General features: G+C 43.4%; 1 protein-coding gene across 2 annotated transcripts; it reads right to left on the bottom strand.

Moving 5' to 3' along the window:
* Positions 1–1254: 1254 nt before the first annotated feature.
* Positions 1255–23565, bottom strand: LOC139161452 (myosin light polypeptide 6). Of its 2 annotated transcripts, XM_070740579.1 has the most exons (7): positions 23445–23529; positions 23074–23101; positions 17332–17475; positions 15298–15471; positions 14572–14649; positions 13249–13288; positions 1255–1571 (listed from the first exon to the last, which is right to left on the bottom strand). In XM_070740579.1, the coding sequence occupies exons 1-6, from the start codon at positions 23445–23447 to the stop codon at positions 13260–13262; spliced, it is 456 nt and encodes a 151-aa protein (XP_070596680.1). In that variant the 5' UTR covers positions 23448–23529; the 3' UTR covers positions 1255–1571; positions 13249–13259. The 2 variants fall into 2 exon arrangements, with proteins under 2 accessions (XP_070596680.1, XP_070596679.1); XM_070740578.1 differs by lacking the exon at positions 13249–13288 and having other exon boundaries at positions 23445–23565.
* Between the last annotated feature and the right edge of the window lie 1281 nt (positions 23566–24846).

The following is a 24846-nucleotide window of genomic DNA, read 5'->3' on the forward strand; positions in this document are numbered from 1 at the left end:
TTCAGCATCATTATTTTTCTACTGCTTTTTGTTAATTCCTATTGTTTTATTAAATAAAACATTTTAAGGTCAACCAAAGGCTACACGGTTTGCAAATCCTCCTAAGGGAGGGCAAAATTTCAACCCAGTTTCGTAAGCTCAGTTTGTGAGCTAAATAATGAATGAAGGACAGAATGAGCCAGCTTTTGTTACCTACATGGTTTCAAATGAATGATTCACTGCAGAGGCAAGAACACAGGTGGTCCTCAACTTACAACCACAGTTGAGCACATTTCTGTTGCCAAGTAAAACATTTATTAAGTGGATTTTGCCCTGTTTTGTGACCTTTCTTGCCATAGTTGTTAAATAAATCACTGCAGCTGTTGAGTTAGTAACACCATTGTTAAGTGAATCTGGCTTCCTCATTTACTTTGCTTGTCGGAAGTTCTCAAAAAGGGATCACATGACCCATGGGAGACTACACTCATCATCAGTTAGTTGCCAGGCATCTTGACCGTGAGGATTCTGCAATAATCATAAAAGTGTGAAAAACAGTCATAAGCCACTTGTTTTAGCAGCATTGAGCCGTGGTGGTGCAGTGGTTAGAGTGCAGTACTGTAGGCTATTTCTATTGACTGCCATCTGCCTGCAATTTGGCAGTTCGAATCACACCAGGCTCAAAGTTGACTCAGCCTTCCATCCTTCCGAGGTGGGTAAAATGAGGACCCAGATTGTTGGGGCAAGAGGCCAATTCTGAAAACTGCTCAGAAATGGCTGTAAAGCACTATAAAGCAGTATATAAGTTTAAGTGTTATTGCTCTTGCTTGCTTTTTCCTTCCTTCCTTCCCAGTATATCTGTAAACCACTCAGAGAAGGCTGTAGAGCACTGGGAAGCGGTATATAAGTCTAAATGCTATTGCTAAACAAACAAACAAAGAGATTCCCGCTCATAACAAAAAATGTATAGAAACAATGGCTCTTTATTTATTCGATTTTATTTATTTATTCGATCTTTCCTTCCGAGGTGGATAAAATGAGTACCCAGTTTGTTGTGGGCAATATGCTGACTTTGTAAACTGGTTAGAGAGGGCTGTAAAAGCAATATAAAGCGGTACATAAATCTAAATGCTCTTGCTATTGTTAACTTTGAACGGTCACTAATGAATCCTTGGAAGCTGAGGATTTATCTGTACAGTACTTCTCTTTCCAATCAAATGAACACGAGTTCATTTTGAGGCTTTTCCACCCAGCCGAAAGGACAAAACGGACACAAGATTGTTCCAGAACAGTTTATTAAAGCAACTGGGAGGGAGAATCAGCCACACGCTTCTCTCAAGTACTCAAGTGATACTATACAAGCCAGGCAGCCTGGGGTTTTGCTGTTACTTTGGAGCGCACCCTTCTTATTCATGGGTTGCTCTCTTCTCCCGTTAACTGTCCAAGAACTGAACCGAGAGGCTGGAGAGGAGGGAACCAAAAGCAGTTTTATACATAGATAAAAAGGCACAATTATGTGATGGATAAACTGGAGGAAGGATTCAGAGAAGAGGTCGTAGGTCACCTTCAGCCGCTGAGCACCATCCGCACCAACTCTGGAGGGAGAGAGAAAAAACAGACGGTGTGAGGCTTCATCATGTTAGTCAATATAAGCCCAGACTAATCCTACCAGGGGGAGAGGGGAAAAATGAGACCTGCCAGAACATGGGATTTAGAACTGGCCAGAGACTGCAGTGTTATATACTGTATGTATATTTTAAAATACGGGTCATTGCTTCTGTTACTGCCCAAAAGCCAAAGCTCCCTGTGAAAGAACAGTTTTGGTAGAGAGGTATTCCTGAGTAGCAGAACAACCAAAGTTCCCTCTTGCGGATTGAACTTGTAGGAAAAGTGACAATATTCTAATGACATTTAAGCTTCTTTTAAAAGATTATCGCCTTTTGGTCGTCCCCCCCTTCAAAAAAGAGTCACTGACAAAAACACAAAGAGTTTTTCTCTCCCCAGGAGTTGAGTTTTTGAAATCTGTAACTCAGATTGGGGGGGCAACGTATCCCTTTCCTTGCACTGAGATACAGGTAGTCCTCAGCTTAACGACCACAACACAGCATAACGGCCATTTGTGGGGGAGCCCCAAATTTACATTGGTCAGTGGGAAGTTTGTTAAGCGAGTCACTGAAGCTGTTAAATTACTAACACGGCTAGGAAGTAAATATGGCTCCCCCATTGACTTTTGTTTGCCAAAAATCCTGGTGGGACGCTGCAACCGTCCAAAATATGAACCAATATGTAAAGCATTCGAGTGTAAATCGTGTAACCATGGGGGATCCTGCAATGACGGTCAAAGTAACTTTTCCCCCCAATTCTGTTGTAACTGAACAAACTATTGTTAAGTTGAGGACTACCTGTAATAGTGATGGCGAACCTATGCATGTCACAGTTGGCACATGGAGGCATATCTGCCGGCATGCGAGCCGTTACCCTAGTTCAGCTCCAGCTAATTTTTAGCTTGCGTTGAGGCTCTGGGAGGGTGTTTTTGGCCTCCGGAAGACCTCAAGGGGGGTGGGGGAGGCCATTTTCACCCTCCCAAGGCTCCCAGAAAGCCTCTGGCACCTGGGGAGGGTGAAAAACAGGCCTACCAAGCGGACTAGAAGTTGGGAAATAAGGGAGCATGGGGCGTCACGTGTGGGGGTAGGGAGTTGGGGCGTTGAATTATGGGTGTGATAGCACACAGGTGCACACTTTCGGCACCTGAGGGGGAAAAAGGTTCGCCATCATGTAGTAGGGGGCTCTGCCTACAACCTATGCCAGGGGTAGGCAAAGTCGGCTCTTCTGTGACTTGTGGACTTCAACTCCCAGAATTCCTAAGCCAACCATGCTAGCTCAGGAATCCTGGGAGTTGAAGTCCACATGTCATAGAAGAGCCACCTTTGCCTACCCCTGACCTATGCAAATTCCCTCACCCCCACCATCCATTCAACCACAGAACTATCACCACCACCACCACCGATTCTCCCCAAATCTGAAACTAAAGCAACAAAGAAAGAAGGCAACAACGGGCAGAGAAGAGATGAGATTACAGCGGCTTCTATCGCTATAGGCCAGGCATTCAGAATTCTGGAGCTCATCTGCTTCTTGGCAGAGAGGAAGAAGAAGATGGAGAGGCACTCAGCTACAGCATGAGGATCAGCTTTCCAGCTGAGGCCCACCTAGGAAGAAAGCGGGCGAGGGGAGGGAGGGGGAAAAAATAAAGGCAGGCAGGCAGCAGCTACAGCAGGGCTCTAAAGAAAGACTGTCCACTTGACCTTCAGCTGAGGTGGCGGATGAAGGCTGAAAGAGTTAAAGGGCTGCCAATCCAATTTTACTATGTAAAAATCGTGGGCTGGTTCCTACATTCTCCCTGCTTCTGGATAACAAACGTTTTGATTCTATTTTGATTCTCACAGCCAACTCCAAATTCAGGGCAGTTTTAAATCATTATAAGCATCCCTCACCCCCACCATCCATTCAACCACAGGACTATCTCCACCACCACCACCACCGTTTCTCCTCAAATCTGAAACTAAAGCGACAAAGAAAGAAGGCAACAACGGGCAGAGAAGAGATGAGATTACAGCGGCTTCTATCGCTATACAGTGATCCCTTGATTTTCGCGATCTCGATCTTCGCGAAACGCTATATCGCGATTTTTCAGAAAATATTAATTAAAAAATACTCCACGGTTTTTTTGCTATTTTTTCCCACCCGATGACGTCACTCTCTTCCTTCCTTTCTCATCTTTCTTTCTCTCTCTCTTTCTCTATCTTGCTTCTTCTTCTCTCACACTCTCTTCCTCCCTCTCTCATCTCTTTCTTTCCTTCTCTCTCTTTCTCTATCTCTCCCCCTCTTGCTCTCGAGCGGCGAGCGAGCGGCCGGGCGAAGGGCAGGCGAAGGGCGGGCGAGCTGACATTCTTCATCAGCGGGGGCAGAATTGCACAAGCGTTTTGTTGAGGGAAATTGCCTCAGTTTTAAACGCGAGGCTGCAAAAGAGGGAAGCCTCCGGCGCGCCGTTTCCTAAACCATGCTCGCACGGAGGCGCCAGAACACCCAGGTGGCTCCGAAGCTGAGGTGCCCGGGAAGCCTCCCATCAACCCAGAGGGCCCAAGAAACCCGGCCCGCTTAGGCCGCTCAGCGGAGAGGCCAGCGCAGCCGAGGCGCTGCGGGGAGCCGCCTCCACCTCCGCTACTACTACTACTCCCGCCGCCGCCCCCTCCCAGCCAGGCAACACGAAGCAGCAATGCGGCTCCCCAGGCTCGGTCCCTCTGGCACTCGCCGGGGGATGCCTGAGGGGGCTCCCTGAGGAAAGCGCGGAGAGAGAGAGAGGCGCGCGCGCTTTCAGCTGCCACCCCCTTAAAATCTCTTCTGCACGGAACGACCCTCCTCTGAGAGGAGGCGCAACTCTTTCCCTGCCAGCGACACCCCCGTTTCCCCGAGGCGGCTCCCCTCTTCTTTCTCCCACCCCCTTCAAGCCGAACGGCCGAGACGCCCCTTTCTTCTAGTTTAAAGAGAAAGCAGAAGACATTATTAAAGCCCAACTTCGGATCAGTTCTTCGCTGCCCCCTTCCCATTCTTCCTTCCCCTGCTCTAGGGAACCGCACGCCCCTCATTCAAGGAGCAGCAGACAACCAGACAGACGCCTGTCTCCCTCCCTTTTCGGGTGCCTGTCTCCCTCCCTTTTCGGGTGCGATGCCCCTCAAGTTGCCTCACGGGGAGGCGGTGGGAGAAGGAGAACTCCGGCTAAGCCAGGCTGTCTCTCTCTCTCTCCCCCGTTTCGGTCTTCCCGGCATCAGTGCCTTCGCCTTCCTCCCCCGACAGCGCCGCACGCAAGCTCGGGTTATCCGACAGCCGGGAGCGTCCCTCTTGCTACCCACCTCTGAAATAAAAGTGAGCGAGCGGCCGGGCGGGCGGGTGCCTACGGGGAACGTGGTGGATCAGGCGGGTGGTAGCAGCGAGGGCGCCGGAGGCGCTGGGGGGGGGGGAGCAGCCAAAAATGGTGTTTTTACTTCCGCGCCGCTACATCGCGAAAAATCGATTATCGCGAGGGGTCTTGGAACGTAACCCTCGCGATACTCGAGGGATCACTGTACACACGTTATCTTGAATATATGCTTTGTTTCCTAATAGGAAAGACACACAGTCCCTTCCTACTGCTCATTTATAAATACTCTTACACTCAAACCCAATCTTCACTCTTACTAGTGAACAGTTTTTCCCCCGAATGTCATCACTCTACTAAACAAATAATTCCCTCAACACAGTCAAGACTTTTTACTAAATCTGCACTTCTATTTCTACTAGTTTTTTTCTCATCATTCCTATCATCCTTTCCCTCCCACTTAGGACTGTATGACTGTTGCTTGTATCCTAAGATTTTTTATTAATATTGTTTCTTCATTGCTTATTTGACCCCTATGACAATCATTAAGTGTTGTACCACATGATTCTTGACAAATGTATCTTTTTCTTTTATGTATGCTGAGAGCATATGCACCAAGACAAATCACATTTGGCCAATAAAAAAATTCTATTCTATTCTACTACCCCCTTTTACAGCCTGTGGAACATCCAGCCTGATCTGCCAAGAATACCCTCACCGGGAGGAATATTTACATTATCAGATAAATCTGAATGTTTCCTGAGTTGTATAGCCAATTCCCAAATGAAGCAGTCAATCTCGCCCCATCTCCAATGCACTCCTCCTAAACAAACCAGTGTTGGCGAACCTTTTTTATGGCTTGGGTGCCAAAAGGGTACATGCGTGCGTGATAGCCACGCCCACACCCATAATGCAATGCCCTCTCTCCATGCATGCGCACAACTCCCGCGCTGCCTCCACACACATGTGTACAGGCCTCACTGAACCCCCGGACTTCTGGTAGGTTCTTTGGGCTGTTTTTTGCTTTCAGGAAAGCCTACTGAGGCCTGGGGATGGCGAAAAATGGCCCAAGGGGTCAACTGGAAGTTCCGAGAGCAAAAACGGATGAAAATCAGCTGCCCAGCAGACGCATGCACACTAGAGCAGACACAGGGCAACGCCTCACGTGCCCTCAGATACAGGTCCTTGTGCTGTAGGTTCGCCATCACTGACATAGTGCAGGAGTTCCCAATCCTTGGGCCGCAGCTTGTTTGGAACCGGGCCACGGAAGTGGCGGGCAAGCGCAAGAGAGTTCTCCTGCCACTTGCAGGGATAGATCCCCTCTCCCAGCGGCCCATAAAACTGGAAAGGTGGGGAGCACGGACTTAGAGGTCTGGAGGATACAGTCTGGCTCTTACACCAATGAGGGCGCATGGCCTCTGTCAGCATGGCCGCCCTGGCTAACTCAATGCATTCCGCTTAACTTTGGGTGCTTTCATACATCAGTGTTTTGTCTTTGTAGTCCTACATTACAATTAGGCCAGAGTTATTCAAGGAGAGAGTAAGATTTGGGAAAGGTATCTAGTTTGATTGTCAGGAAGAAGAAGAAAAATAAAGCTATGAAGGTTAGCATTTTGGAGTTTCTGATGCTGGTTGAGAAAAACTGGCATGGATTTGTATATGTGGGAAAACTCAATGGTACCCTCCCGGGGTGGGCTGTTGCCCAAACCAGTGTGTGTGTGTGTGTGTGTGTGTGTGTGTGTGTGTGTGTGTGTGTAACGTAGTGGGGTAGCAAAAATGGAGCTCCACCCCAGAGCACCAAATTTGCACTGAAAGATGTTGAAAGAAAATGCATAAACCACGCCCACAATGTGGTAGTAAAAATTTTGGTAGCCCTTCACTGTACCCACCTATATCCCTGAACTGAAACCAGAAGCAGACGGAAATACTGGTGAGACCCTAATCCAATTTCAAGATTCCCTTGAGAGCAGCTCTCAGTCGTAGTTGTGTGGCATGTGGGTGCACACAATTTACTTTTAAAGGCCCGAAGCATAATTACAGGAAAGCCAAGCCTTGCTTGCTAAAATTCACTCTTTGGTGAGATGGAGATGAGAGGGAAAATTGAAGGAGGCTTCCCTGATTTGGGGGTCCTTTATATGTGTTGGTTTTTCACAGCCCAAAAAGGGGGCACAATCTGAGGTTAGTTGGGGGAAAGATTAGAAGTAACGTGAGAAAATATTATTTTACTGAAAGAGTAGTAGAGGCTTGGAACAAACTTCCAGCAGACGTGGTTGGTAAATCCACAGTAACTGAATTTAAACATGCCTGGGATAAACATATATCCATCCTAAGATAGAATACAAGAATTAGTATAAGGGCAGACTAGATGGACCATGAGGTCTTTTTCTGCCGTCAGTCTTCTATGTTTCTGTTTCAGCCAATGCTAAGAAATGTTGAGAGTTCAGTGCCATCATAACCTGGGAGGTACCAGATTGAGCAGACTGATTTAAAGCCACGATTACAGTTAGCTTGGAAAAAACCAGGAAGGAAGTGGTGATGCAGAGGGAAGGAAGGAGAAACAAGATTATTTTTTTCAGATCGGTGTAACGCCACCGCACAGAACAAAGACTTATTCTGCTGACTCAGAGGACAAGACCGAATCTCCCGAGCTTAAATTTACAGGAGGGTCAAATTCAACAAAACACGAGAAGAACCTTTTTAAAACAGCATGCTAAATCAACAGTGGCATCAATTATATAGGGAAGAGGCGTGGAGCTTTTTTCCAGGTATCATTTGGCCTTTGAAAGACATGATGGAGGGGTACACACACACGCACAAACAAACAAACAAACAAAACAAAGACACAGCCCACACAAACAGCCGGCTTTCTCCCAACCTCTAATTCAATGTCATTTTACAATTGCAACGAAAGGCACTTCGGTGTGATAGTTCCCCAGGAGCCAAGCCAACCTTGGCTAATTGGAAACCTAACTACTTAACGACCACAGTTTGAGGCCAAAATTCCCACTGCTAAACAAGGTGATTATTAAGCGGGCTTTACCCCATTTTGTGACCTTTCTGGTCATAATTGTTAAAGAGAATCATTGCAGTTTCTAATTGGCTAACTTGCTTGTTCATGTGAATCTGGTTTCCCTCTTAACTTTGCTTGTCAGAGGCTCAAAAAAGCTGTTCGTGTGACACAAGCAGGAACCAGTTACCGAGCATCCAAATTTTGATGTGACCATGAGGATGCTGCAACAGTCAGAAGTGTGAAAAACAGCCACAAGTCCTGTTTTTTTCGGGGCTGTTGTGACTTCAAATGATCACTAAGCGTATGCTTGTTAAGTCGAGGACCACCTGCATTGGACACCCCATAAGAGGTCCAAGGCTACAAACTAGCCCAAGAATCTCCAACCTTGGCAAACTTTAAGCCGGGAGGATTTCTTACGGGACCGCCTTCTGCCACACCCAGCGGCCGGTTAGGTCCCACAGAGTTGGCCTTCTCCAGGTCCTGTCAACAAGACAATGTCGTTTGGCGGGGCCTAGGGGAGAGCCTTCTCTGTGGGGGCTCTGGCCCTCTGGAATCAGTTCCCCCCAGAGATTCGTACTGCCCCCACTCTACTCGCCTTTCGCAAGAGTCTCAAGACTCACTTATGTCGCCCAAGCCTTGGGCAACTAGATCTAGAACCCCTGACCAATAAATGTGATTGAATTGGTTGATTGATTTTAATATACTGGGTTTTTAGCTTTGTAGTTTTTAAACTAATTAGATTTGTTTTATATGCACTGTTTTATATTATATCTTCTGAGCTGCCCTGAGTCTTCGGACAGGGGCGGCATACAAATCTAATAAATAAATAAACAAACAAATTTCAACTCCTAGAATTCCCCAGCCAGCTTTGCTGGGAGTTGAAGTCCTCTAGGCTTAAAGCTGCCAAGTTTGGAGGCCCCCTGCGCTAGACTAGGGAGTCAAACAGACACCCCAAAAGAAAGAAATGTCAAGCTATTTCCATGCCATGGCAATGGAAATCCTATGATGGGGATTTATCTTCACTAAACCTGTAATTCAGTTTTGTTGATCTTAAAAGTTCTAATTCAACAGCAATGTTTGGAAGACCTCTGGAGCCTATGCTTAAAACCTTCAGGAGGCTGCAAGTATGAACTGGAGATGCTATAGGTTTCCTATAGATCAGTGGTTCTCCAAAATCAAATAACTGAAAAAATTAAAAGAGCAAAACAACATTATTTTGAACATGCAAATAAACCAGGCAGATGGTTAGCATATAAACTTAGAAAGCAGAGTCAATCCAAATTGATAAAAAAACTAGAAGACAAAGATGGTACAATAAAATATGATACAGAAGGAAAGGCGGACATTGTTTATAACTTTTATAAAGATCTTTATGCCAAAGACAATGTTAGTGAAGATGAGGTTTTTAATTACTTACAGGCTTCAAAATTACCACAAATAACAGAAGATCAACAGACTATGTTGGATGGTCCAATAACAATGGAAGAACTCCTAACTATAATTAAAAAACAGAAAAACAACAAGGCCACTGGTCCGGATGCTATACCGGCAGAATGGTATAAGATAGACAATGAGATAGTAAGAAACTATATGTTAGAAATTTTTAATTCATGTAGACTTGAGGGTAAAATTCCGAAATCTTGGTCAGAATCGCTGACAACTTTAATACACAAATCCGGCACTGACCCACTAAAAATCAAAAATTATAGACCCATATCTTTATTAAATGTAGATTATAAAATATTTATTGCCATTTATGCAGATAGACTTAAAAGAATTATAAATGGAATAATACACCAAGACCAAAATGGATTTCTACCAGGGCGACAAATTAAAAATAACCTTAGAACAGTAATAAATACATTAGAATACTATGAACAACATCCAGATAAGACAGCATCCTTAATGTTCTTAGATGCTCAAAAGGCCTTTGACAACGTTAACTGGACATTTATAAAAATGCAATTAAACAAAATGAGATTTGGCTCAAAATTTGTTAATTTAATAGATACTATATACTCAAAACAAACGACTAAAATAATATTAAATAATAACCAATTACAAGCACTTGATATAAACAAGGGAGTTCGTCAAGGATGTCCTATATCACCATTGTTATTTATTATGACACTTGAAACTTTATTAATTAAAATAAGAGCGGATTCCGAAATAAAAGGTTTAACTATAGGAGACGAAACTTACAAACTCCAAGCTTTTGCAGATGACTTAACGTTTATAATTGAAGAACCGATAACAACTGTCCCTTCTTTATTGCAAACTATTGAACAATACGGAAAGGTAGCAGGTTTAAAGATAAATAAAAGTAAAACTTCTTTCTTAACCAAAAATATGAATAAAATACAAGAAACTAAATTAGAAAATATTTCTGGAATAAAAACCGTAAAGAAAGTAAAATATTTAGGAATAAATTTAACAGCGAAAACAATAACCTTAAAAAATGATAATTATATAAAATTATTATCAGAAATTAAAAAAGATTTAGAAACATGGAACAACCTGAAAATATCATTTTTAGGAAGAATTGCCACAATCAAGATGAATATTTTGCCTAAGGTTTTATTTCTCTTTCAGGTAATTCCAATAAACCCAGGGGGAACTTTCTTTAAAACTTTGACAAACTTAGTTAAAAAATTTATATGGCAAGGGAAAAAAGCAAGGATAAAAATAAACTGTTTGGAAGACATTAAGGAAAGAGGAGGATTTGGTCTTCCAAACTGGAAATTATATTATCAGGCCGCCGCCTTAACATGGATTAAAGATTGGATAACCTTAGAGAATAAAAGAATATTAAATTTAGAAGGACATGATCTTATGCTGGGTTGGCATGCATTTATATGGTATGACAAGGAAAAAAATCACTCATATTTTAAAAGACACACATTAAGGAAGTATTTACTAGAGGTTTGGAAGGACATAAAGAAAAACCACTTCTTAAATGTTCCAGAATGGATAGCCCCCCTAGAAGCAATAACACATCCAAAATCTATAAAAGACACGAAAATATTTTATAGATATAAAGAATTATTAAATGATCAGATGAAGCTAAAGCTTAGGAATAAACTACAAGAAGAAGGGATAATAATAGATTGGTGGCATTATGCCCAGATTCGATCCAGATACCAGAAGGATATAACTCTTTATACTTTTAGTAAAAGTAAGAATTTGCTAAGTCATTTAATTATTAATAATTCAGTAAAAATGATAGGGAAAATATATAAATTTCTTATCGCTCACAAAAATATAGAGTTGACTCTAAAAGATACCATGATAAGATGGTGCAGAAATATAGGCAAGGAAATAGATATAGATACTTGGGAAAAAGTCTGGATTAATAATTGGAAAATGACCAAGTCAGTTTCATTAAAAGAAAACCAAATTAAAATGTTTTATAGATGGCACCTTCCACCTAACAGGATAGCTAAAATGTTTCCTAAAACATCCCCACTGTGTTGGAAATGCAAGAAAGATATAGGAACTTATTACCATCAATGGTGGACATGTAGCAAAGCGAAAACTTATTGGAAGATGATTGAGAAGATATTAAAAGAAATATTAAAATATGACATAGACAACACCCCGGAATTTTACTTATTAGGAATTACTAATCAGACTTATAAGAAGGAAACTCTTTACTTAATTATACACATATTAACTGCGGCTAGAATAATATACGCGCAAAACTGGAAGGGGGAGGAAATCCCCAAGAAAGAAGAAGTTATAGCTAAAATATTAGATTGCGCTGAAATGGATATGATGACAAGACGATTAAACGATCAAGAAGATACAAAATTTTATGAAACATGGAACAACATATATAAATGGTTAGATAAGAAAAAATAAGAGATAGATCTGTTTTTATTTAGGTAATAACAATATTAGATGTATTTGTTGATGATTTTGACATAGTTGTTTACTCACAAGCGATATATTAAAAATTTTGTTTTATGTATGCTTAGTAATTGAGATTAGTTTGAATGTTTGATTAGATGAATATATTACACTTAAATAACATATTAAGCATTTTTACTTATACCGTACTAATATTGCATTTAAGATTTGAAAAATTTTTACTAGACTTTTTAACATTTAACAAATGTTTGATTATGTATTCTTTTTTCTATTTGAATGTATACTTTCAAAAGAAGTGGGGAAACACATCCCCATTTTATGTTTAATGTTTGTACGTCTGTATGTCTGTTTTATGAAAAATAATAAAAAAATTGAAAAAAAATAAAAAAAAGATCAGTGGTTCTCAACTTGGGGGTTGGGACCCCTTGGGGGGGGGGTCAAACAACTGTTTCACAGGGGTCACCTAAGACCATGGAAAAAGACCATTTTCCCATGGTGTTAGGAACTAAAGCTTCTATTCTGGCACCTTGGAACATATTTTTAAAATCCGACCAATCAGGCGTTTACAGTGGGGGTGTCTGTCTGACCTTCCTGCCAATCAGCTTAAAGCTCTGTTAGGAGAATTGGTGCTAGATTTATGATTGGGGGGGTCTATCAACACGAGGAACTGTATTATTATTTTAATTGTTTTTAAGGTATAATTGGATTGTTATTATTGTTTCCTGTTTTTCTGTACATGTTGTGAGCAGCCACGAGTCCTCAGAGAGGGGCGGCATATAAATCCAATCAATCAATCAATCAATCAAATAAATAAATAAATAAATATTAAGGGGTCGCGGCATTAGAAAGGTTGAGAACCACTGCAATCAATGGAGACTGTCAGACTAAATTATTTCTAAGGATCATGGCGTCATCTCCCTGGAACCACTGTGAAAACTCTAATGAATTGAAACCATTAAGCTGCCCACAACCACCACCATCACAATGTGATCACCAGTTACCCATTTGCTGGACAGCAACCCATTTCTTTGGCTGAGGGTGTCCTGGGAGTCATCACACAAAGGGAACCCAGCTTATATGTATTAGAAGAAGATGGAACAGGACCTGTTATCATCTACAATGACAGCTCAAGGCATCCTGATTACCCCCAGATACAAGGGCCTTTCACAAAAGATTAAACATTCCCCCTTCTCCTGCCACTGACAGTCTGAGGTTACACAGGCACAGTCTTGCTTTCACCCAGTCGGAGCTGCCTCATTTCTCTAGCCGCCTTTGGCTCAGATTACGCAGAGTCAGCTACATGCAGAGACATGCTAGAAGTTGGGGAGAAATGGAGGAAGATGAACAAGAGAAATTGGGAGAGGGGGGGAGGGGGAAAAAAGTAGAGCGCAAACATCTTCCCCCCCCCCCCCCGGCAACCAAAAAAAAAAAGGGAGGCTGTTAAAAAAAGAGAGAGAGAATAGTTTTGGAGGAGGCGTACCCCATTTGAATTCACCCTGATAAGATGTGTCTCACAAATGCTGTAGAAAGGAAAAAACATCAAAATTGATCAAGCAAATTAAATAAAAACAGACACATGACACACAACACACAACATCACCAGAGGCCACTGCGGTCTCTGCTATACTTAGGTTCACAGTCAAATGTAGCAGACACAGCACAAGGTTGCAGGGAGCTTTTGAGGCAAGGGAGTTATTTGTACCGTAGGCTAACTAGCTTAACTCGCACATCGACGTCTCCCCCCCCCCCCCCCAAGTCGACCAAGCCCACAGTCCCAGATCGCTTGGGTTCCACACAGGGTATGTAAACTCCCACAACACCAAGCAATGGAAGTCTGGTGTAGCACTGGCCCCTTGCTAGTAATGATACGTAAATATATTGTCCGAGGCCACTGCTTCTGAACCGCCCCGAGTCTTCGGAGAGGGGCGGCATACAAACCTAATAAATTATTATTATTATTATTATTATTATTATTATTGTTATTATTATTATTATTATTATTATTATTATTATCACCTTTAAGATGTGTGGACTTCATCTCCTAGAATCCTTCAGCCAGAACAACAATAGCAATAGCACTTAAAAGAGTTATATACTGCTTTACAATGCTTTAAGTGGTTTACAGAGTCAGAATATTGCCCCCAACAATTTAGGGCCTCATTTTATCCATCTCTGAAGGATGGAAGGATGAGTTAACCTTGAGCCTGGTGAGATTTGAACTGCCAAATTGCAGACAACCGACGGACAGCAGCTTGCAGCACTGCACTCTAACCACTGCACCGTGGCTCATATTCAACAGAATGGGCGTTGAAGTCCACACATCTAGACAGGCATTTGGGGGTATGTGGGTTTTTTTTAACAATGAGACAGTTAGCAGCACCGGTGTGATTGTCAGCTCCCTTACTTGGTGACCAAAGATCACCAACTTCTCCGTATTGTTAAATATAGCCCTTTATCATGGAAGGAATAGATAACCAGCTGCCCTCCAACATCTTTTGGACCAATTCCCACCAGGTCCATCCAAAAAGCAAGAAATGGGGGAGACATATTCAAAAATACTTGAGGCCTCCAGGTTGCCCACCTTCTCCCTAGAACTTTACCTGAACTTCCTTCTACATCAATAGGAAAGAAAAAAATGTATACTATGTGAGAAAACACACACACACTACTGAAAACCTCGCAAAGCATTCCCAACCCCAGAGTTTTCCATCCAAATCCCCAGAGTCAAAAGATATTGGATCCTTTGAATCAAGAACGGCAACTTCAAAGGCTATAAAAGCGTGTTAAGTTCCCTGGGCCTCACCTTCATAGTTGATGCAGCCATTACTGTCTTCATGGCCGGCCACCAGCATCTCTACCTCTTCTTCTGTCATCTTCTCCCCTGCAGGGGGGGAAAAAGGATGGGTTTAGAAATGATTTGATTAGATATAACCAGGATGGCGAACCTATGGCATGCGTGCCAGAGGTGTCACACACAGCCCTCTCTGTGGGCAGCTGTGCCGTCGCCAGATACTCTTCTGGTTTCTGATGTGCCCATGGCCATCAGCCAGCTGGTCTTCGTGGGTGCTGAAAAACCAGAAAATGGCCTGAAAATGGCCCAAAAGATGCCCAGAAAGACAAAAAACCAGGCAGTTTTTGGGCCTTTTTTGGGTTGTTTTGGGGCCATTTTTAGGCCAATTTCTGATCATTTTCCGGGGCTGGTTTCAAGCTGTTTTGGGGGGCCATTTCCCACGATGTCTTTTTTAGGCCTGAAAAATTATCCCAAAACCAGCCAAAAACCAGGCATGTGCACATCAACTATCTGTCTTCGGGTTTCTGGCGCACTCGGTGCCGAAAAGGTTTGCCATCACTGAATTATAGTAATTTAGCAAACTGGAAGCAGTAGTTTTAAACTCAACGAAGAAGAAGAACCACCAACACCCTCAACAGCTTCAAGTCCCTCTTCTCGATTGCCTCATGATGCGTGTTGAACGGACTTCCCTCAGAATTCCCAGCCAGGACAGCCAGGTGGAATAAAGTGTCATCTTACCTAGGGTGACAAGAACATGACGGATCTCTGCTCCCATAACTGTGCCGTTTCCCTCCTTGTCGAAAACCCTCAATCCTTCCACGTAATCCTCGAAGCAGCCCTGGTCCTTATTCTTGGCGATGGTTTGCATCATAGGCAAGAACTGTTCAAAACTCAGCGTTTTCATATTCATTTCTGAGGGCCGGGGCGAGAAATGAGGAGACGTGTCAGTGAGACCATGAATAAGATGCACTTCTCCTTTATAACGGATCTCCCCAAATTACGCCCTCAACATCTCAAAATTACACCCTTTGGAATTAGGGTCCGGAATTTCTTCCTTCCCCAATATACACTGCTCAAAAAAATAAAGGGAACACTCAAATAACACACCCTAGATCTGAATGAATGAAATATTATCATTGAATACTTTGTTCTGAATGTGCTGACAACAAAATGAAATTGATTGTCAATCAGTGTTGTTTCCTAAGTGGACAGTTTGATTACACAGAAGTTTGATTTACCTGGAGTTATATTGTGTTGTTAAATGTTCCCTTTATTTTTTGAGCAATATAATTCAAACTCTGCATTTTAAAAAAACGGTTTAAATTAGGTGCTGGCAGATTTTGCTCATACTGGTATAACAATGAATCCAAAACCGAGACTAAGTTAATAATATACCCTCTTGCAAAAAGTAGGATTAAGTCTTAACTTCAGGGAAAAAAAAATAATTATAACAGCTGTTTAAAATCAGCAAGGAGGAAATGGAATTTGTTTTGAGAATTTATCTTCTTTGGATCAAAAATTGTTCAACATGACAGTTCTACTTCTGTAATCAAACGCAGGATAACCTTAGGCTGCATTGCAATCGGTTTGATTTCATGAAAGATTTTTGTCCCTCACAGGTGGTTCTTAAAGATAACAATGCTCCCCCCAGAGATTAGAATTGCCCCCACCCTCCTCGCCTTTCGTAAGCTCCTTAAAACGCACCTCTGCCGTCAGGCATGGGGGCACTGAGATACTCTTTCCCCCTAGGCCTTTACAATTTATGCATGGTATGTTTGTTTGTTTGTAGGTATGATTGGTTTTAAAATAAGGGTTTTTTAGTTGTTGTAGTATTGGATTTACATGCTGTTTTTATTATTGTTTTTAGCCGCCCCAAGTCTACGGAGAGGGGCGGCATACAAATCCAATAAATAAATAAATAAATAAATGCTGGCTGGCTGTAACTGTGGCTCTGTTTGGAAGCTCTCAGATGACCAACTTTGGAAGATGGTCAAGGTAGAGCTAGGGCAGTAGTGAGCACACTGGAGCACCAGGAAGAATGGCAGAAAATAAGGCCAGTGTGCTACAATATAATGCATTTTTCAGAGTATAAGACATACCTTGCTCATTTCGTGTTTTGTTATGTCCTATGTGTTATGTTTGTTTTTTCTTTTTTATAATCAATAAAAATTAATTTTAAAAAACCAAATAAATAAAAAAAGACATACCTTTAGTTTTTTTAAAGCCCCCCCCCCCCCCCCCCAAGCTCTAAGGTGCTAACAATGTTCCCAGCTTGCAGGCTTGTTTTTATTGATGCTCGTTCCAATTTTTTTAAAGCCCTAACCTGGGGATAAAATAATGTGCTAAAGCTGACCAGACTAAGGACGCTAGCCAGATGAATAGCTGCTAGGCAGATCCCTCACCCCCACCCCTATTTTCCTCTCCCAAAAGCTAAGGTGTGTCTTATACTCCGAATAATACGGCATGCAGCCAATCTTTTGAGGATAATAAGGTTTCCAAAACCTGAGATGCCTTGCTTCCAAAAGGATTCCCTCCCTTGCTTTATACTACTAAGTTTTTCTCAACATCTGGGCCAAGTCACGGCAAAGTTCTACCACTACACTTTCAAGCACAATGCTTAGAAATTTATTTTAAGATCAAACTATACTCAGAACCCAACCTGGCTCCGAGATCTACACCATCGAGATAAAAGGCAGCCTTTTAAGGCAAAGAACGGCAGCACTTTCCCTCCATAGCTCACCCCAAACCGATACAGTACAACATGAGCTTTACCGTCGCTCTTGGGGTTTCCCAGCACTTTCATGACTTCAGCATTGGTGGGATTCTGGCCCAGGGCCCTCATCACATCTCCGCACTGGCTATAGAGGATCTTGCCATCACCGGTTCGGTCAAAGAGCTGGAAAGCTTCCTTGAACTCTGCAGAAGGAAAGGTCACAAGGAAAGAGCTTAAGGCAAAATGAACATCTAAAACAGTGATGGAGAACCTTTATTTCCTTGGTTGCCAAAAGTGCGCACGTGCGCATTATCACGTACACACAAGTGCCCACAGCCATAATTCAATGCACACCTATTTCAATGCACCACCTAATTCAATGCACCACACAATTCAAACCTGCACACATGTGCATGAACCTTCCCCGCTGCCCCATCCCCTGTGCATGTGTGCACTACACCGCCCCCCCCTTCCGTTCTCCGACTTCTGTTGGGCCAGTAGGCCTGTTTTTGCCCTCACCACGCTCCAGAGCAGGGGTGGGCAATTAATTTTGCCATGGGGCCGCATGAGAAATTGGGATGGTTTTAGAGGGCCGGATTAATATAATTAACTCAGTTCTACCCAATACTGTACATTATTGGGTAGAACTGAGTTAATTATATTATAATTATAAATTATAATTATACAGTATATTATATAATTATTAATTAATTGCCCACCCCTTCCTTCCTTCCTTCCTCCCTTCATTTCTCCTTCCTTCCTCCCTTCCTTCTCCAGATGGAGAGAAGCCTATGTCTCTCTGATTTTCTCTGCCTTTTATTTCTGCTCTTGGGCAGTTCTTTACTTCTCTTTCAAAACATTCCTTTCAGGTGCCTCTCTTCAACTGACCTACATTGTCAGTTGAGAAAACATAGTCGAGGCTTTGCCTGAATGTAGCTTTGGATTCCTTTTCCTCCTCCTCCTCCTTTTTTCCCCCCTGATAGGTGGGGAGTTTGCTTTAAATTTCTTGGAAAGGCCAATGAAACCAATGAACAATTAAAAAATGAGCATTTATTGGAGGTTTGCAAAAGGGCCTGGAAAGAGAATTTCTTCTTCCTTCCTCCCTCCCTCCTTTTCTCCTCCCTCCCTCCTTCCTTCCTTCCTCTCTCCATTTCTCCTTCCTTCCTTTCCTCCCTCCATTTCTCCTTCCTCCCTTCCTCCCTCCATTTCTCCTTTCTTCCTTCCTCCATCCCTCCATTTCTCCCTCCTTCCTTCCTCTTTTTCTCCTTCCTTCCTTTCCTCCCTCCATTTCTCCTTCCTTCCCTCCCTCCATTTCTCCCTCCTTCCTTCCTCCCTCAATTTCTCCTTCCTTCCTTCATTCCAACCTCCGCGGGCTGGTCACAGACAGCATACGGGCCGCACTTTGCCCAGGTCTGCTCCAGAGACTTTCTTGGAGCCTAGGGAGGGCGAAAATGCCCCCCCCCCAGCCTTTGTGCAAGCCACAAATCAGCTGGCCATCATGCACATGCGTGCTGCAGCTGAGCTAAGGCAACAGCTCATGTGCCAGCAGGTCTGGCTCCACGTGTCACCTGATCTAAGCAAAGAGAAGGAAAAGAAGTTATCCCTTTCCATCCAGAGAAAGCAGAACCACCAGGAATGATATTTTTTCATCATTTTTATCCTCTCCCCCAAATATCCTAAAACTTAACATAACTCGCTTAACATCTTTAAAAGTGTATGCCTCCTTTTGCAGTGAGCCTCGCTGAACGCAATAAGTCTTAGCTTCAAATCAACACACCCTTGCTTATGCTGCAAATATACACTATCTTAGAGCTTGAAAATCTACTTGTGTAATGGATGGAATGTTAAACTAAGACTGGAGACTGCCCAATTCCCTTTAAACATGAGCCCCACACTTAATCTCTGAGCTGCTCTTTCTCTGTTTCACTTCCCATACAAAAAATATTTTAAGGAAGCGGAGGAGGATGAAAGAGCTCTATATCCCATAGTTTATTCCTTGGAGCAAGACCAGGATAAAAATGGAGCAGATGGCCAATGTGTATGGGCTCTCTGCTAACTGCAGTGGGCACTCCCTGAAGAATACAAACGCTTTGCTAAATTAGATCTACTTCTACCTTGCCGAGCATCCTGTGCAAAAATCACACAGTGGCCAAAGGAAAATTGTCCAGCCATTTCTGATCTAGGATCAGGATGAATAGCAGAGTCAGATGAACTGATTTATGTGGCATTTTATGCCACTTATATTGCATGGTTCTAAAATCATTTACTGAAAGAATTCTGTATAGCATATATAACTCTTCCCTAAGGGTATCCTTCTCAGGCATCCTTCACAAAAGTGGTATCCTTCACTGCTGCCTCCTTAGGTCCAGTCCACTATTCCACCCACACCGCTATACAGCCATTTGTTAGGAGTCAAGAATGCATAAAAAGGAGAATAATAGTTGAGGCACATCAAAACAAGCATGACACAACAAGACCATGTCACAAAATTCAAGAGTTTCCTTCCCATGCAAGGTAACATATAACAGACTTATTTCCCCATCTCTTAATTATTTTCACTCAAGAAAATGTAACAATGGAGGTGGGAAAATTCAAATTAAATACTGTTCCTGCAACTAGAGGTTATAAGATAGTGGTGGGGAGAAATGTAGCAATGGTGGTGGTGGGGGGAGAGCCAAAAGCCTTGCTCAACATCTACGGTAAGAACATGATGTTCATTTAGTACCCTTACAACATGGGTGTCAAACCCGCGGCTTCACATCGCCATCATGTGACGTATCACAACATTTCGCCCCCTTCATAGCGGTGTGGCCAGGTGTGCTTCATGCACAAGGCCACACCTGCCACACCGCTATGAAGGGGGCAAAATGCCACTTAGACACCACTGCATAAAGGCTAAATGACACAGCCTGCCACAGTCGTGATCCTTCTTCAAGTAGGACCTTGTTTTTCCAAACAAAAGAATCAAAGGAATCAAGAAATAGAAGCCTTAAAGAAAAGCTATAACAATTAAATAGTAGCCTGTAATCTTCGGGAGACTTTCAGGAATAGTCTCAGCTTAGGACATGGATTCAAACTCACAACTGTTGGTCGCCTATTGTAGATGCACGAATCCCAGCAACCAGTTAGGTCCCACAGAGTGGGTCTTCTCCGGGTCCCATCAACCAAACAATGTCGCTTGGCGGGACCCAGAGGAAGAGCCTTCTCTGTGGCGGCCCCGGCCCTCTGGAACCAACTCCCCCCAGAGATTAGAATTGCCCCCACCCTCCTTGCCTTTCGTAAGCTGCTTAAAACCCACCTCTGTCGCCAGGCATGGGGGAACTAAGATACACTTTCCCCCTAGGCCTTTACAATTTTATGTATGGTATGTTTGTATGTATGACTGGTTTTTTTATATAATGGGTTTTTAACTGTTTTTTAGTATTGGATTTTGTTACATACTGTTTTACTGCTGTTGTTAGCCGCCCCGAGTCTGCGGAGAGGGGCGGCATACAAATCCAATTAATAATAATAATAATAATAATAATAATAATAATAATAAAGGTCTCAGCTATCCTTGCTTATTTCCAGGAATCAAGCAGAGGATATTTCCTAGACACCTTCAACCTCCAGAATTCCCCAACTAGTCCTGCGAGCTGGGGAATTCAAGAAGTCGATGGCAGTATTGCTTAAAATTGCCACTGATGAGAGACACAGATCTTGACTCATTAATTGAAGATGCTAGTTGCAGACATGACTCACTAATCTGTTTTTCCCCCCTACAAAGCTTTTATACCTTTTAAAACCGCTAAATTTTATTCCACTGCTATTGTAACAAATTAAGCAAGTGATCCAATGGGGAAAATTGTCAAAATGGCTCTTAAGTTGCACTTAAAATGAACCAGTTATCTCTTTTTGTAAAAATTTTAAACTTCTGTTTAAAAATAAAACCACCATTTGTGCTGCCACAATTGATACCAAAGGATTCTGAAGGATCCTTTATTAAAACAGCGCATATACCAAAAAGCTTTTGTCATCTGCCCCTACCTCCTAAGGACGGATGCCTCTAGTCTATTTCATAAGGCTAGTCTGGAAGAAATAAGTATTTTAAGGGCAAATCCTAAAGGGTACAACTAAAGTGAGCTTGCTAATACATTTTTAAAAAAGATGGATCTTCTATTTGAAACTAATTTGGCTCAACCAAGAGCCCAATCAATATACTACTTTGGAAAATATACTGTTTCTTAAGTGGTGCTTTTTAATTAAAATGGCAATATTGTGGGGTTTTTTAAGCAACTAGTCCCTCCTCCCAAATACGGTATTTTTTGTCTTTGTGTTGATCGGTTTTGGTTAGGTAACAATAAATTAAGCACATAGAAAGAGGAAAAAAACTACCCCCATATATTAAGATGAAATCAAATTTAATCCAAGCTCAAGAACCTTTGCTCCATTTGACAGCTGTGCTCTCAACAGGCAGGATGCACAAAGCATGCTGGCATCCAACAAAAAAGTTCAGAGGGATCAGACTTTTTCTGGGCTGGAGGAACCTCTCTATGATCATGGGGTGGGGCTGAGGCAGGGGGGGAAGATTGGGCATCTAGTCCTACTAAGAAAGTCAGATTTATTTCAATGGGAATGTGAATCCCCAATTGCAGGGCCGGTCAGCTGTGGCTTGTTGCCCTTAAGACCTTAAGCGTTTCAACCAGCCTTGCAAAGGAATCCGCTGCCGGATCGGAATGTATTAATGCTACAGCTGCCAACCCTTCCTGCTCCAAAATGAGTTTCTTGCCCATATAAGGAAAGCAACAGAGGCGGCTATCCCGGCGCCCATCTTCCCTCTTCTTTGAAAGCATCTTTCTTTCTTTCTCTCCCTCCCTTTCCCTGTCTTCCTCTTTCTCTCTTCCTTTCTCTTTCTTTATTCTTTCTTTATTCTTTTTCTTTCTTCCTCTTTCTTTCCTCCCTCCTTTCCTGACAAAGGACCTTTCTCCAGCAGGAGCCAAACCCTGCCTTGCATAAAATAAAACCTCAGCAGCTTCTGTGGCTGGCCGAAGGGGGGAATGTAGGAGGGGAAGAGTTGTCTGCATCCACCTTCTCCATCTGCATTAGCGGAGGATTAAGCCAGGATCGACCCTCCCCGGGTGAACAACTTCCGCACTCCAGCTTCTCCCGGCTCACCCTTTCCTCGCAAGAAACCCTAATTTGTCTCCTTTTGGTTCAAGAAAATGGAGGCCGCTGGGCGCGTCCCTTTCAAGCAGCCTTAACCAGGAAATACCATCATGCACCCGAGCCATGCAGGGAGGTCATTTTTATTTTTTGAAATGAAAGGTAGAAAGGCAGAGCCGGGCTGATTCAGGTGGAAAGGCCGAAGCGCATTGAAATCTTGGAAGGTCCAGGGAATGAGAGAGAAGTCGGGCAGGGCAGAATTCCCAAAAAAAGAGGCTGAGAAAGAAAAGGCTTATGATGCACAAGTCTCACACACAAACACACACGCGCGCACACACAGGACTGCATTGAGAGGAAAAGCGTGTTAGCAATACCAGCAGGAAATAGTGTTAAGTAAGGCGGGTGTTGCTCTTTTTCCTTCAACTCACCATCCAGAAGCCATGATCAAGGGAGTGGGGGGAGAAAGAAAAAGGAAAAAGGCTGGAAGAATCAAAGGAAAGAGGAGGAAAAAAGGATTGTAAGTGCAAACTGCCTTTCCACCCTTAAGATTATGGGGGTGCAGAGAAATTGTGTGTGTGTGTGTCCCTCTCCCTTTATCTCCACCTTCCAACGAATAGCCCAATTGGAGCGGGGGGGGGACTAAAAAAAAAAGCACTTACCGGCGGTCTGATCTTCCGAGAAGTCACACTGTCAATCAAATCCGACGGGGGGGGGGGGAAGAAAAAAAGGCGTTATTACTTAAGGGGGGGGCAAAGGGGGGGATAATTAAATAAATTTATTTGCCCCCAACTTTCCAAATGCATTTCCCGCCCTGCAGCAGTTAATTCTTCCAGGCCAACCCGGGATCTTACGACTCCAGCAGAATAGAAGCTGGGAAAAGGGACCTTGGAGGTCTACCAGTCGGGCCCATTTTAAGTAGGAGACTCTCTATCTCTCTCTATATATATGTATTCAGCAGCCGCTCTTCGAACAACCGCGTTGAAGAGACCGCCCTACAATCCCTAACCGGCCTGTTTTGCAAAGCGCTCACCATCGTTGCAAAGCAAGCTGATTGTCGCTCCGACCGGTCCCTCCTTCCGCCCGGAATGTGTGCAAGCCCGACTCGGGAGTTGGCCTCTTACAAGTCACCGCGCGGGTCTTCGCCTCCGATTGGCTGAGGCCAAAAATGGAGCGGGAGGAGGGAAGAGCGAGGAGGAGGAGGTGCTTCGAACGTTATATGCTAAAAAGTTGCGTCCCGTACGTAAGCCGAAAACGGGGAGAGGCGGGGCTTTCTCCACCTTTTCCTTCTGACGTAAAAGAGAAAGAGCAATACGGTGGGGGCGGCTTTGGCTCGCGGAGGAGTTAGAATCTCGCGCGTCGTCATAGAAGAACGAGATTCTTACAATTGCACGTTGGGGGTTGTAGTTTTTCTTTCCCCCCCTTTATACAGTGGTCTCTAACCTTGGCCGTTTTAAGACTTGTAGACTTCAATTCCTAGAGTTCCTCAGCTAGCAAAACCAACCCAAGACAGCAAAGCAAAGCGGCTGAGGGACTCTGGGAGCTGAAGTCCACAAGTCTTAAAGTGGCCAAGGTTGGAGACCCCTGCTTTAAAATATATATGGTGATAGTGATGGTGGGAACTATGGTCCCTTTGTGACTTGTGGACTTCAACTAATAGAATTCATAAGGCCATAAAAGGGCCCGTAGTTCCCCCATCCCTGTTTTAAAACAAGCTGAGGGGGAGGGGTATAACTGTGAAAATCTAATACAGTATATATATATTATTCTGTATCATATATGTCAGTGATGGTGAATCTTTTTCCTCGGGTGCTGAAAGAGCATAGGCATGCACTATAGCACATGCGTGAGTGCCCACACTCATAATTCAATGCCTGGGGAGGGCAAAAACAGCTTCCCCCGCCTCCTGGAGGCCCTCTGGAGGCTGGAAACAGCCTACTTCCCAACTTCTGGTGGGCCCGGTAGGCTCGTGTTTCACCCTCCTCAGGCTCCAAAGGCTTTCCTGGAGTCTTAGGCAGTTAAAAACGCCCTCCCCCATCTCCTGGAGGCTCTCTGGAAGTCAAAAACACCCTCCCAGGGCCTCTGTTTGAGCCAAAAATCAGCTGGCTGGCACACACATGCATGTTGGAGCTTAGCTAGGGCAATGACTCGTGTGCCAGCAGATATGGCTCCGCATGCCACCTGTGGCACCCGTGCCATAGTTTCGACATCACTGATATATGTTATATATGAATATGAATCCAGAGCATGATACCATGGTCTTTCAAGACTGAAGGATGCCAATGCAAAAGCACTGGATGATCTATGCTTTTCTTGCCTGAGAAATACACTCAGGTAAAAATGTGGTGAGCCAATTTTATGATTCAGACAGGGGTCATTCCAATGCATCACTTCAAAGGGCTTTTTGAGACTTATTTTAAAGGGACTGTGTCTTG

This window comes from Erythrolamprus reginae, chromosome 2, assembly GCF_031021105.1.
Source record: "Erythrolamprus reginae isolate rEryReg1 chromosome 2, rEryReg1.hap1, whole genome shotgun sequence".
Taxonomy (NCBI): domain Eukaryota; kingdom Metazoa; phylum Chordata; class Lepidosauria; order Squamata; family Dipsadidae; genus Erythrolamprus; species Erythrolamprus reginae.

What these genes read in the sequence shown, in the direction of transcription:
- LOC139161452 (XM_070740578.1), bottom strand. An exon ending in CTCGGAAGATCAGACCGCCG is followed by an intron (nt 17,476 to 23,073) that starts GTAAGTGCTTTT and finishes TTCCTTCTGCAG; the next exon opens with AGTTCAAGGAAGCTTTCCAG. An exon ending in GGGAAACCCCAAGAGCGACG is followed by an intron (nt 15,472 to 17,331) that starts GTAAAGCTCATG and finishes CCCGGCCCTCAG; the next exon opens with AAATGAATATGAAAACGCTG.